Raw genomic sequence first — 15157 nt, forward strand, 5'->3', positions numbered from 1 at the left:
TGAAGACATGAAACCTATTTGACAAAAAGGTAATGCCTATATTGTGCTAAAAAATGTATATAGAATCATGTATAAGGAAAATGACAACAATGCTCCAGAGTGAGAATACGTGAGGTTTTTAATTCATTCATCCAAACTGCACTTTTGAGTGCTTACCCTGGGAATGTTCTAGGTGCTGGGAATTCAGCAAAGAACAAAGGACTATACTTTCTGCTGTCATGTAGTTTACACTCTAAAGGGAGGAAAGAGAAATTAAACAGAACCAATACATGGATGATATTGTGTATTAGAAGTGATGCCCTAAGTGCTAATTAGAAAAACAGCAGAGGAAGGGTATAGGGAGTAGGTGGTTGTAGTTAAAATTGCATGGTCTGAGAAGGGCTCACAGGGCAGATGACACTTATGCAAAGGCCTGAAAAGGAAGAGGGAGAGAGGTTATCTGCAGGAAGGACGAGTAGGCACGGAAGTCAGTGTGGCTGGAGGAGGCAGGCCTGATGGAGATGCACTCAGAGAAGTCATGGGAGACAGATCCTGTAGGGTTTTAAAGGTTTTTGCTAGGAGATCGATCTAGAGCAATTGGAGGGTCTTGAACAGAGGACTGACATGACTGGAAATAACCTGTAGGGGGCTGTTGTTGTTGTTTGCAGCAATGGGAAGGATATGGTTGCCACTTTCTGAGGTAAGGAAAGGCCGGGTAGTGGCAGGTTTGGGGAGGAAGATGGGTGAGTTGGTGTTGAGATGTCTGTTAGGCACCCAGGAGGAGACGCCCAGGATGTGGTCTCCTCTCTTCGCCTCTCTTTTCCCTCTCCCTTGGGATTGCAGGAGTTGGGACCCTCCCCAAGTTGCGAGCCAGCCCTCCAGTAGCTCCACTGGCCGAGCCTCGCACCCTGCCGGGAGCTGTGCGCTCCGAGCACGAGGCACATTTGAATTATCTGTCCTACCAGAGGGAGCCATTTCGTAATTATTCCAAGGCGGGAACTGGTCAGCTGTGGCCTTCGGCAGTTGATGTTGGGAGTGTGTAGTTCAAGGCAAAGGCTTGGGCTGCAGGTATGAACGTGGGGATCATCAGCCTGCTGGTGGTGTGTAAAGCCATCAGATCAGCAGAGCTGTGAATTTAGAAAAAAAACCGGTATCATGCTCGGCTCGCAGGGTTGTTGTGTGAGGATCAAACTGAAGACATACAGAACACACCTGGAATACAGACAGCGCTTGATGAAGCGTTGCTACTGTCGTTAAAACCCCATGTGTAGGAGGCCACCCCTGGACGACTTCCAGTTCAGACAGGTGGGCACGCACTTGCAGCAACCACACACCCCAGCAAGAGGCCGAGGAAGAAGCCGGGGCCGGACGTGGGTGAGGTGACTGCCGTCTACAGACGGCTGGGGCCGGGAGGAGGCGGCGCGGGCGGCAGCCGCGCGAACCTTCCACGGGTCCGGGATTTCCGGCCGGCGCTGGCTGTCCTTCCCGCCTGCCCTCTCCGGCCTCTAAGTTCCCGGGCGCTCGCGGCCCCCGGCGGGCCGGAGCCCGGGGCGGGGAGCGGGGCGGGGCGGGGAAAGTTGGGTCCCGGCCGCCGAGGGCTGGGCTCCGCGCTGGGGCGCCCGCCGCAGAAACCGTAAAAGGCTGGGGCGGGCGGGGCGGCTGTGGCTCGGACTGCGTGACCTGAGCCCCGTCTCGGTCCCCGTCGGCTCCGGCGACCGCGGCCTCTCAGCCATGGGCGCCGTCTGGTCCGCCCTGCTGGTCGGAGGGGGTCTGGCCGGAGCGCTGTTCGTTTGGCTGCTGCGGGGCGGCCCTGGGGACGCGGAGCAGGAGGACGCCGCTCGTGAAGAGGCTGCGGCTGCGGGAGCCGACCAGGGCGGCGGCGGCGGACTGACCCCCGGATCTGCCGAGAGCGAGCTGGTCGCCAAACCAGGTACTCTTCTTCCCCGTGTCCCGAGCCCAGATCTGCCAGGGGCTGTGAAGTTCACCGGAGGCGGGAGGACAGACACCCACCTGGAGCTTCCTAGCAGCCCGTCCCCGCGCCCCTCGCTTCCCCGAGGAGGTCCCGGAGACGTCCAGGCCGACTCTCCAAGGGCCGCGCCCTGGCGCGTCTGCGCTCAGCGCCGCCCAGGAGGACCTGCCCTTGTCCCTCCGGCGGGGACGGGCTCCTCCGCCTGGCGGCGCCTGGTGCAGTGCGGGCGGCTGCAGCGCCGGCGCCCCTTCCCGGACCTTTGGAAGGAAAGGAAGGCTTAGGCTTAGGGGGAATCCCACAACTCTTCAGTCTCTGACCGAGCAGGGACGTTTTCTCAGTCCCAGTCCAGTAGCCTCACGTCCTCCCATCCCACACTCCATGGAAGAGCTGGGTTTGGGAACGCCCGAGCTGTGAGTGCCGCTTGCCATCTGGACGCTTCTATCAGAAAGGCAAAGTTCCGGGTTGGACTTTAGCTGGGAAGGTCGCGGCTGAAGCCCTGGGGCCGTGCCTGGCCGCTCATTTCAGAACTACCAGCCCTGTCCCCAGACCCCCCGCCCATCCCCTGAACAGCGCAGAGGTCTAACTCTAGGGAAGGGACTACTTAATAGGGGTACTTAAAAGGGACCCAACTCTGCTGAGTAGAATCGACATGTAGGTTTAAATCTGTACGTTTCAGAGACCACATGCTAGGCAAAGAGCGAGCACTGGCAGAAAACCGTACCTTCCAGTGCCCTCCCTTGGCGAGCTGCCCATGCCTGGGCTTTGGCCTCATGGTGAAAATGACATCTGTGAACTTTATTTTTAGTTGCGTGGTGTTCATGTGTAGTGGCATGAAAATCTGCCCGTCTCCTTTCTGCGATTGGCTTGGGATGAATGGAGAGCTAATTTATCTTTTTCTGAAGTCCAGCCTCATGTTGAAAAATTAGGATTTCAGAGGAATATTTGTTCACATCTCACTTCCAACCCCGCCATAAAAAAGAGACAAAATGAAACAAAAGACTGCCCCCCAGCCCAAACCTACCTGTGCTACCTGTGTGATTGTGGAGATCTCGATCTTGTAAGAGGGCTATTTGGACTACCAGTGAGGTGGTCAAGAAGGAAACCGAGCCTTTAGGGAACTTGGATTGTGTACTTTTATGAACATTTTTAAAAAACTGTATACAATAGGAGGGGATTGCAAAGCCTTATGTTTGTTGGAGAGGTTCCTGATGCATATAGGATTGGCCTCCCCTGCCCCCACACTACTCCCCCACTCCTGGCCAATGATGCTCTACTGTCCTCGTACAGTCCTCTTACTGTCCCCCACAGTGAGAGCTGCAGCTGATCTGCCCACAGATCTGAGAGCCAATCCCTGCCCTGCACGCATTTCCTGGGAGTACAAGTGTACTCTTCTGGTTTGTAGAGTTGCCATGCAGCCCTTTGCCCCACAGGCTGGAGAACATTTTCTGATGATAGGAGCCAAGCAACTTGACTTGATTGCATGCCAGTATGGCCCGGACAGTGGGAGACTGAGGACCATGACAAGGTTATGCGTCTGCCCCTTCATCTTGCCACTTCATTTACTGATACTCTTGGATGTGCCTTTTATTGTCAGATACACATGTATATTCTTAGAGCACAGTGTTGGGAACATATTAGGTAATTAAGTACTTGATTTTAATAGAAAGGGACTTTATCAACTGCAAACAGAAGTCAAGCCTTCTGTAACTAGGTATGTTTTCTTAGCCTAACTATTTTTTATGTGAACTGCTTAGCAGTATTACATTTTTCCTTTCGTTTCTTAGAGCATCTTCAAGGAAGCAATGGATGTTTGATTTCTGAGACCAAAGACCTTGATAACCTGCAGGAAGCAGCATGGAGACTGCAGAATCCTTCCAGGGAAGACTGTGACAATTCAAGAGAGCATGTTCATTCTGGACAGTTTCCAGACATAGAAGCTCCAGCTGCCTTGGAGATTGGTAACTCTAGGGCTTACTCTGAAGTTTCAAGAAATGAAAGCCTTGAATCTCCTTTTGGAGAATGGGGATTCCGAAAAGGAAAAGAGATACCTGCTAAAGCAGATATGTGCTTTGCAGAGAAGTTGCTTTCTAGCAATCTTCTCCTGGACAGAGCTAAAGAAGTGAGCCTTGCACAATTGGACAGTCAGGCCCCAGCTGACCATGAGGACTGGGAAATGGTGTCTAGGCACTCGTCCTGTGGGGATGGTGGTTTGGGTGGCAGTCCTGAGGCGCCAGTGTTAAACCTGAACCAGGGAATGGACTATGGCAGAAGCATTCTTGGGGAAGCAAGAGGTCAGGAAATGGATGTGAAAGCAGGAAGGGTACTAGCAATGTCTTCAGAGTCTCAGCAAGTTAGTGTCAGGTTCCAGGTCCATTATATCACAAGCACTGATATGCAATTCATTGCTGTAACGGGAGACCATGAGAGTCTTGGGAGATGGAACACTTATATCCCGCTCCACTACGGCAAGGATGGGTGGTGGTCTCATTCTGTTTTCCTGCCAGCAGATATAGTGGTGGAGTGGAAGTTTGTGTTGGTTGAGAACGGGAAAGTTACCCGCTGGGAAGAATGCAGCAATAGAGTCCTAGAGACTGGCCATGAGGATAAAGTGGTTCACAAGTGGTGGGGGCTTCACTGATTCAGTTTGCAAAATACTGGAGAGGCTGTAGCAGAATGTGGAAGAGGCTAAGGTTGTGGAGCACACTGAATAATTTAAAACTAGAGGTAGTCCAAATTTAGCCATCAGAATTATTTCAAGTTTGCTAGTGGCTTTTGTCCAATGTGCAGAAATATATGTATGCAGATAATGCTTCCAGTGAGCATGGACTTTTTTTCCTGTGGCATTGATTGATGGATTGTGCTGATCCATCACTACTTTAGGGCTTGATCCTCTGGGGGAGGACTTGGCTAAGCTTCAGGTGTGGACTGTAATCATGGAGCAGAAACTAAATTGCTGCACAGGCTTCAAGCTTGAGCCTTTGGGAGATCCTTAGAACAAGAGAGTAAAATAAGCCTCATTAAAAATTTTCCTTTTGGTACAGCTGAAAAAGCTCTTTACTGCATGCACTTTTTTTTTGTTGGTGGCTGGCCGGTACGGGGAGCTAATCCTGGACCTTGGTATTGTCAGCACTGTGCTCTAACTGACTGAACTACCAGCCAACCTATATGCACATTTTATATTTAAAAATAGTTAACACCATTTGGAACTGCTATCAGCAAATATGTGGTCACAAGATGTGATTCGTAAGGATATGAGGTAATGCTCTAAGACTTCCCAATGTTTTTTGTTTGACTTTACCTGCCAAGTTTGGTTTCGAAGGTAGCGAGTCTGTCTTTGTCTTAATGATCTAAAACTGGTATGGAAACAAGGGGCCTGATCAGAGTCAGTCATCATGGAGGTCAGTCATCATGGAGGTCATGGGAGCAGCTTATGAGGAAAGGGAACATGAATGGGGTTGGGGTGTGGGCTGGGTGAGGTGCCCTGAGTGACACCTGTAGAGGTGGGAGCCTCTGTAGGACCATCTCTTTCCTACTGCCCCTCCCATCTCTCACCAGATCTGGACAGATGGACTGTCCTACAGCAATCGTTTCCATCTGTCACCCTCTTCCCTCTCCTTTCATACCAGCAGCTATCTTGGGTAACAAATTTATACAGGATAGTGATATAGAAGTACATCTTTGCTCTGAAAAGAAATAAACATTTAAACATTAAGTTATAAATGAACAAATAATAAAACTTGAGTTTTAATATCTTTATTAAATGTCTGAATTATTTGTCTAAATCTTAGTACCATAATAGCCTGGATGAAAATAAAATACTAGTATTTTCCTCCGCTAATAACAGACACATAGAAAAAAGAAAACATCAAAAGGTACAGACAACGACATATGGAGACTTTTTTCTCTCCCTTTGGGGAAGAGGTTTAGGATATTTCTTTTAAGATTTTACCTTTCCTTGAAGGGAAATTCAGCATGCCTGTACTTGAAAATGAATTCCCTTATGTTAAAATAACTTTTAATAAGTGTTACATCTATTGGTGAAACAATGATTTAATCCTGGTAACAGTCTTTGCTGAGAAGAACATAAACCCAACTGGAAACAGCATTAGAAAATGCTTAAAAGAACTATGTTTGACAGTTTGGGGCTAATAGTGTTTTTATGTTAAATTTATATATACTGCTTAAATGCTTCATAATGAATTTTATATTGTACCAGTGAGGTCTGCAGAAGGCATTTACCATTACTGCACAGAATGCCCAAGCATTCCTATGAGGTAAAATTAAAGTTAAAACCATTTAAGTAAAGATCTCTTTAGAATTCTATCACTAGTCATTTTATTATTACCTGATTAAATAAAAAGTAATCTTTCAGCAAAGCCATTTGACTTAAGATATACATATAATATTAAACTTTATATTTTTATAAGTTGTTATTTAAAATAGGATGTGCTTAGAGTGTTAACACTGCCACTGAGAGCAGAAACATGAGGAGTTTCTTGGTGTGCACGAGTGCCCTAGCCAAGCAGTTTGTTGTCTGCATAAGTCAGGGCTCCTGTGTCTGCTGTAACAGAAACCATCCATGTAAGAAGGCTGCAACACCAGAAGCCTGTTTCTTGCTCACATAACAGTCAGCAGTGGGTCTTCCTGCTGGCAGGAGGGCAGCTTTCTTCCTTGCAGAGATTCAGTCACCCAGGTTCCCTTCTGCCCTGTGGCTCTACCATCCCCTAGGACCCTCAGTGTCCTCTGCATCCAGCCCATGGAAGGGGAAATAGTAAGAAAAAATAAAAATCACGTTAATACTTTTGACTTGAAAGTTCCACACATTATTCTGTCCATATTCTGTTAGTGAGAATCAGTCAGGTGGCCACACTTAGATGTGAGGGGAGGTGCGAATGGGAAATAGAGCCTCTAGTGGGGCAGCTGTTTCTCAGGGACAATTCTGGACTATGGAATGGAAGCACATATTTTTTTGGACAGCTAACCTTCTGCCACATTGTCGCTGATGTTTTGGCACAACTGAAACATTTTTGTATCTGTTCTTGTCTCATATTATTTGGTTCACATACAAAACTCCCTGGTTTATTAAAATCTAATTAAGGCAGACTAAATTGATTCAATATAGAAGTTACCCACTTGCTAAAGAGTAACAACATCTTTTTCTTTCTTTCTTTATAGTTACTAATATGCAAAAAGAGAAACTTTTCTAACAATTTTGTTGGGGGGGGGCAACGTTTTGTTATCTGATTACCTTCACTGAGTGAAGAACAGTGAGTTCAGGGTCACAAAAGGAGTCCCTAGCAGTACACTGGAGTATGTCCTTCTGTCCTTGGCATTATACCACATTTTTTACTTCCGTGTGAAAGGTGTTTTTCTCCCAGTATTTTTATTTTTCTTAAGCTGAAAAAAGAAATGGCTCCATTGTCTGGGGATGAGTAAATATAATTAAAAACATAATTATTCCAATAAACTGGAATTAGCATAAACCAATACTTTATAATATATGAATATTTTCACACCTAATACTGTTTGAAGTTTTATTATTAGAGCATTCAAGAATAATTTATTTCAAAATAGGGTTTACAGGACAGGGGATCTTTTATTAAATTTTCACATAAAAAGAAAAGTACACAGGGCACTAATTATAAGTAACACCACAATTAATTGGGCATCATCTCTCTGTTAAGAATAGGCAAGGAATGCTTCATTTTAGTAACATTTTTTCCTGGTCTTTCACTTTCTGTATCCTTTTTTCTTGATTTCTGATCATTGAAGACATTGCTGAAAATGTTGATAAAACAAAGTTAAAATAGCAAAATCTACTCAGGTTTTTAATTCTATTACGTGCTTCTTAAAAGATCAGCTTGTTAATATAGAATAGATATATTCTGAGCTCAAGAAATTCTTCAAAATTGCAGTGTCGCATATGTTTGAAAAGATTGGTGTTATAGAACAGATCTAAGAGTAAATCTTTACTCTTTCAGTTATTTCAAATTAGCGTGATAATTATTAGAAATAATACATACTAATTAAGAATAATACATCCTGACTGTGACTAATTCAGACACCTCAGAAGGGGACAAAGAGAGATGAAGGTCAGTCTCTGTCTCCACTCCTTCAATCTGCTGGAATCCCACTCCCCCTCAGAGGTCATTACTGTCAACAGTTTGGTAAATATTTAAACATATACATGTATGCATGCAAAAGTTTTCTTCTTTACACAAATGGGAATATATGGTATAAATTGCTTTGTAGCTTGCTTTTCTCACTTAACAAAATGTCAACATCTTTCCAGTTCATCTCATGTTTTGTTATGACTGCATAGTATTTCATTATACAGATGTTCCAAAATGTTAGTAAATAAATAAAAAAAGGTTGCTTCCCTGTTTTTCTTTATATGAAACAATGCTATAGTAAATACTTTTGTATATAGACTTTTGTGCATTTGCACAATCATTTTTTGTAAAATAAATTCCCAGTAGTAGAATTTCTGGGTCAAAAGGTATGTGCACTTTAAATTTTGATAATACTCCCAAAATTTTCTCCAAAACCATTTATTTTATAATTTCCAAGAGACATACCATTCAGACCCTGTATCCATTAAAAAGGTCTTTTTATTTTTTTAAGCTGATACAAAATGTCTTCCATGTGGATTAGTACATGGTGACATAGATCAGATAAACTCAGAAATACAAGTCAAAGTGTGAATAAAAATAGAGCCAACAAGATAATGCATCTTCCTTAAAAAAACAAAACAAAACAAAACAAAACAAAAAACACCTCACAATAAACGCAGAAGCAAACATTTTTTCCTGATGTTTACATATATAGGGATCTGGGGTTATAACAAGGGATTTGAAATTTCTTTAACAACAATTTCATTAATCTCAGTGCATTAAAAAATATGTGGATTTTGGAATCAGAGATTGCAGGGATCAAGTCCCACATCTACTACTCATTGTGTGACTCAGAATTTATTCACTGTGCTCTAATCTTCAGTTTCCTCACCTTCAAAGGCTGTAATAATAGTACCCACCTCCCAGTGTTGTGAGGATCACATGAAGGAAACATGAGTGAAGCACTGAGTACAGGGCCTGGCACATAGTCGGGAAGTGCAACTATTAATATTAATAAGATTATATTTATTTTATAAAGATTTGTTCATAGAAAAATATTTTTCTTCATCTACCAACATATTCTCTAGGGATAGAAAGATGGAATAACAATAACTGATGTACTTCAAAATAAATTTCTCCCTGACAAAGGCTCCTGGATTCATGAAGTCATGTCTCATGCATGACAGTTCCCCCATATTCATGGTACTTGGAAGTTATGCCCAAAGAGCTGCCCATCATCTGCAGATAATAATAATTTCTTTTTTTTTTTTTTTTTTGTCGTTTTTTTCGTGACCGGCACTCAGCCAGTGAGTGCACCGGTCAGTCCTATATAGGATTCGAACCCGCGGCGGGAGCGTCGCCGCACTGCCAGCGCAGCACTCTACCAAGTGCGCCACGGGCTCGGCCCTAATAATAATTTCTTATTTGAATAACTTTAGTATTTTTAGAACTGGTTTATTTCTTTATTTTGTGATTCACTGGGTGGCACAGACTCTTTTAGTACTGTACTAATTTATATCCTGTGTAAGGCTAAATACCGTTGTTTTGTTTTCTAGCTATTGACTGTAATGCTATTCTGGCAACCTTCATATAAATGCTTGCCTACAGACATACTAGGGACAAGAAAGACAGTGTATGGGAAAGCCCCAAGTGAAAAGCCACTAAAAACATGTGTTCCACAGAGGGTTGGTTAGCAGGATTATCATCCCTAATAGATTCAAGAGTACAGCAGGGCTATAGTACCCTGCCCAAGGTCACACGATTAGTTCAGGGGTTAGTCATGGTTAAGACCTTCACATTTTGACTAAGATATCTGAATTGCTAATTTAAAATGACCTTTCAGTGGCGCTATAGATAGGAGGCTTAACCTGAAGGGAAGGTGAATATTTTCTTATGAGCAAGGAAGACCTCTCTAAAAGTTTACACCATACCTTGGTTCTTCAGCTGTAAATCTTCCACCAGAGTTTGCAAGCTTTCCAATCTGTTCTGAAGCTTCCTGCATGTTTTTCCTGTTGTTTCTACTGGTGGAGACTGTGAATCTATTAGAAAATTGCTTAGATGTGACATTAAAAGTCTATTCAATATTTCCTTTTAGAAATTTTCCAATTACAGGTTAAACAACCTCTCCTTTAAAATAAAGGAAATTTTAAAACACTATTTTAAAATAAAGAAAAAAAATATGTCTTATCCAAATATTGCAATACTAGCTTATATGATTTTGTTTCAAACCAATCTGATTTACCATTATTTAAGTACACAGTATTAAATGGGATGAGTGAGAAGAATACTTCAAGTTTAGTGATACATCCTGCATAATGAACACCACCTTTTCATACCAAACCCGAGTAGTTCCATAAACTTAGGGTTTGGGAGAGCAAGATCTAATAGTGACAATGTCATCATTTTTGAAGGTGTGAGGCCAGTGCCCATGTTCGTTGCTGCCTCCCGAGTGAGGATGGCATTATATAATGAGAAAGGGCAGTATGGATGCTGACATGGCCACAGTGAACTAGGAACAAATGTGGCAGTAGCAACTGAGAGAGGCTTAGAGGCATGTAAGCTAGTCTCTAATAAATATGCTAAGTTTCGTCAGCCTCTAAAAATACTTGATTGGCAATTTGAAAATTTAAATTTTGATCTTAGCCCCTGACTAGCTGTATAATCTTGAGAATATTTTTGGTGGCTCATTTTTCTATTAAAAAATATCTTTTCATTACAATTATTAGTATTAAAGGCAAATATCTAGGAATTACTTTAGTTCAAGAGGATGAGAAACAGTTTCTTAGAGAGATTTTTAATATAATTAATATAAAATGTTTAATGAGTATCTGACAATAAGGGAGAAAAAAGAAAATGCCATGCTATTGTGTAACATAAATTAATAATAAAGTGACAAGCAGCATTGTTCTACTTCTGCAATATTTACTACTCTAATAGGTAAATAATTTGATACTTTAAATTTTTAAAAATACTAAATGAATAGCTTAGAAACATAAGAGATGAAGGAGGAAACACATACAGAAAAAAAGATAGTAAAAAAGAAAATGTTCATGATTAGGTATTTTTTTTACAATCTAGAAATGTATAAGGCATAGAATTTCAAAAGACTAAGAACTGACTTGACCATGATGTAACACCTTGCCTAGTTTACCTACCCTATCAAAGGGAATGATGCCATAGAGCACTGGGGCTGTTTGGTCATTGTCATACACGATGAGAAACATCTCAAGCGCTATACAACCCATATATATTTAACACCCACTTATTTATCAGGCACTTACTCTAAATCAAACCATTTTTCTCACTTGTCTTATCAAATAACAAATTAACTTAAAATTTTAAAAATGAGATAATTTTGACAAGTTTATATGGTAAACTTTGCACTAACAAAGGCAGAGACTGAAGGAAAGCCATGATTTTAAATAATTTAATAAGAAAGAAAAGTCAGTAACAGCATTTAAAAGAAGACCAAAAATTGCATAATAAAATAGAGCAAAAAAAGTTCATTATTTATGTCAGAGAAAAATAGAGATAATATGAGGGTACTTCACAAAGTGCTTGGAAAAACAGAATTAAAAGATAATACGAATCCTTCCACAAACTTTGTGAAGTTCCCTTGTATTTATATATAATATTTATGTATATTTACTAAAGCATGCACATAGGTACACAGTAGCTATTCTATTTAAATAAAACCCACCTAAGTTACACTGCATCAATAGGAGCTTTTATATAAGAACAGCATGCAAAATCTTATTAATTCTGAGTATGGAAAATAACTTGCAATTCACAAGAGTCAGAAATCAGTTAATGCCATCAGTGATATCAGATCATTCTTACCTTTAACAGAATCAGGTGAATGAACTGTTTTGGTGGATCTATACTGTGATGTGGAACCTATTGAATCAACTGAACTAGTTAGAAGAGAGTGCACTGGAGACTTCTTAGGAGAATTGAATGAACGAGAAGCTGAGTTTTTCACAGATGGACTTGCTAAAAATTTGCAAGAAAAAAGTAAAAGGACAGAATTAATTAAAAGTAGTATACTGCATCTCTCAAAAAATTAAACTTTTATGAGAAAATGTTCCCAATGATGGGGGGAAGAGGGGATATTCTGGTAAATACCCAAGGTTTTGGGTTAGAGCTGAAAAGGGCTATGCAATGAAAAGGGCTATGCCTTAGGAACAATGGATGAACAGGAACTAGACCTACCCTTAGGGATCCTGAGATCTAGCTTCAAATCATCTTAATTCTTGATTTGATTATATCAATCTGGGATTGCCAGTGTCCTTAGTTGTCTACTAAAAGCAAGCATAAATGCTCTCTGGAGGAGGGTAACCTCATTCTAAGCACCAAGTCATCTGTGAAATTTTTCGTATATACTGTGTCATACAATGAAAATAACCAGGCATATGAGGAGGAAAGATGATATGCTAGAAAACTAAGAGGAAAAAAAAAATACAGATAATAGATATAGATCCACAGGGTTCAGATAATGGGGTTATCAGACACACTTCCACAGATTCAAGCAGTATTACTCCAAACCGCAAAGGGGTTGTTCTTTTATAAAGAAAATCATGCATGTACATATCAATAAGAACTACTAAAATGAAAAACAAAACAAAGAAAAACAATCTTAAAGCTGCTAGAAGGGGGAAAAAGGGCAGATTACATTTAAATGAGCAACAATTAAACTTATAGCTGACTTCTTAATAAAAACAATGGAAGCCAGAACACAAAGGAAAGATATCTTCAAAGGGAAGGAAAAAATGCCAACCTAGAATTCTATACTCAGGAAAAATATTCTTCCGAAATGAGAATAAGAAACATAATTTTGGAAAAACAGAAATTGAGAGAAGTCACCAGCAGAAGACTTACATTAAAGGAAACATTAAAGGTGTAAGTAAAATGATAATGGATAGAAAGTTAAGTATAAATATGTGCGTATATCTAAATGAAAATTAACTGTACAAAACAATACAAATAATCTATTGTGGTGTTTATACCTGTAATTTATATTTATAATTAAAATACATGACAATTGTACAAAAGTTGGAAGGATAGTGGAGTTAACATGTTCTAAGTTATAATGTATGAGAAAAGGTAAAAACACTCATTTATATTAGTCTAATAAGGTGAGAATATATGTTGTATTGTCCTGGCCAATTATTAAAACAATAGTAAAAAAACATATAAATGAAGTAAACCTGAAGGAATTGTTTCACTTTATATTAATGTTCCTTTTGTCAAAATATTAGTTCCTAAAAGATTTCTCCCAAGTCAAGGATTATTAAAAAATTAAGAATTTGCATTAATTTTACTTAGGAATATTATGTTTTGATTTTAGATCTATATTGACACTCTATTGTACAAGAAGAAATCTGGAAACATCTTTCTTCCATCTCTTCACCCTACCTCAATTTTCCCTATTTATATTATTATTGTCCAGATTTATAACTACATTTTTGTTGAATCTTTTACAGTTTCATTCTTTCTCATTTATTTTGTTCTCTTCCATAGGTAGACCAATTATATGTCTGTTGGTTTGCCTTTGCCTTCCAAACCTAACATATTCTCTAAAATTATTTTTTGTCCTTTTTAGCTTTATTTAATTAATTCATTTATTTATTTTGGGTGGCTGGTTAGTACAGGGATCAAACCCTGGACCTTGGTACTATCAGCACCACACTCTAACCAAATGAGCTACCTGGCCAGCCGCCCTTCATCTAAAAACTCCTTTTGTGTAATTTTCTCTATGGCCATGATTTCAGTCATACCTATTTTCTTTTTTATTATGTTTGTTTATTTTTTTGGTGGCTGGCCAGTAAACCTTGATCTTGGTGCTATCAACATCACACTCTAACCAACTGGGCTAACAAGCCAGCAGTATTTTTTATTTTTTAAGGTTTTTCCCTGTAATGTTTTCTGTTTCTTTCTTTTTTTTTTTGGCAGCTGGCCAGTATTGGAATCTGAACCCTGACCTTGGTGTTATAATACCGTGCTCTAACCAAATGAGCTAAGCAGCCAACCCCTGCAATGTTTTTATTTTTCTCTTCTATTGCCAGTCTGAGTTATGCCAATTTGCTTTTCAACAGATTCTGCTGTCTTTCAATCTTTTCCTTCAGGAGCTGGTTTTTATATAGATAATTTTATCTATAATTCCTTGGAAATTATATGGAGAACCATTTGTCTTGATTCTTCTCCTTTCCTTTCATCCATTTAATATTTATTGAGCATCTGCTATGTGCCAGGAAAGTTCTAGGTACCTAAGATACATCAGGGAACAATTAAGATATCTGCCCCTGTGCAGCTTTTGTCTAGTGGGGGTAACATGACACACAATGAACAAAATAAATTAGTAAGCTATACAATATGTTAGAAGATGATAAGTGTTATTTAAAAAAAGAAAAAAGCAAGGGGGACTGGAAGTGTGGAAAGGTTGCGATTTTTAAACAAGGAGGTGAGAAGTTAAGTCTCAGTGGGAAAGAGACATCTGAGCAAAGCCTTTAAAGGTAGGAGGGAGTTAGTAATGTGGCGAGAAGAGTGGATATAAAAGCCCTAACATGGAAGCTGCTTGGCATGCTCAAGGAACAGTTCAAGGGTGGATAAAGCAGAATGAATATAGGAGGGAGTAGTAAGAAATGATACTAGAGAGTTGACGGGGACTTACAGGCTACTGTAACGGTGTTTACTCTCATGGAAGTGGGGAGCCACTGCAGGGTTTTAAGCAGCTCCATTTCTGTGCTTTTATTGACAACTCACCTGTACACGGGAATGTGAAGCAACTAGATGGATCTTCCAGGTCTCCAGCACGTAATGTGACTGGCTCTCTGGAAGCATAAGAATGGTAATACGAGCATTCTGTTTCATAACCACAGCACTAAGATTTATAGACAGAAGGAAGCTAACACAGGCAAATGTGATGGCTTAAAATATAAACTAAAGATGGCAATCATAACCCTTAACCACAGAAGTCTTAAAATACCCTAAGAGAGATTCAAAGCTGCAATATCTTTTTATATTCAGGATCCATGAACATTTTGCAGGATGAAAATATAATAATATATAACCTTGGGTAAAAAATTCATTTTGTGTA

General features: G+C 40.5%; 2 protein-coding genes across 3 annotated transcripts in view; one reads left to right on the forward strand and one right to left on the reverse strand.

Annotated features, from left to right (window-relative positions):
* The first annotated feature begins 1599 nt into the window (after positions 1 to 1599).
* On the forward strand, positions 1600 to 5709 carry STBD1 (starch binding domain 1). The gene is made up of 2 exons (XM_063108021.1): positions 1600 to 1909; positions 3733 to 5709. The coding sequence occupies exons 1-2, from the start codon at positions 1711 to 1713 to the stop codon at positions 4584 to 4586; spliced, it is 1053 nt and encodes a 350-aa protein (XP_062964091.1). The 5' UTR covers positions 1600 to 1710; the 3' UTR covers positions 4587 to 5709.
* Positions 5710 to 7649: 1940 nt separating this feature from the next.
* Positions 7650 to 15157, reverse strand: part of CCDC158 (coiled-coil domain containing 158) — an 82214-nt gene continuing 74706 nt past the window's right edge. For both annotated transcript variants that reach the window (XM_063108019.1, XM_063108020.1), the window contains 4 exons: positions 14824 to 14891; positions 11902 to 12054; positions 9993 to 10100; positions 7650 to 7726 (listed from right to left, as the gene is read on the reverse strand). In XM_063108019.1, the coding sequence (XP_062964089.1) occupies positions 7650 to 7726; positions 9993 to 10100; positions 11902 to 12054; positions 14824 to 14891 (406 nt within the window). The remainder of the gene's footprint in view (positions 7727 to 9992; positions 10101 to 11901; positions 12055 to 14823; positions 14892 to 15157) is intronic.

The sequence above is a fragment of the Cynocephalus volans genome, chromosome 9 (genome assembly GCF_027409185.1).
Source record: "Cynocephalus volans isolate mCynVol1 chromosome 9, mCynVol1.pri, whole genome shotgun sequence".
NCBI lineage: Eukaryota > Metazoa > Chordata > Mammalia > Dermoptera > Cynocephalidae > Cynocephalus > Cynocephalus volans.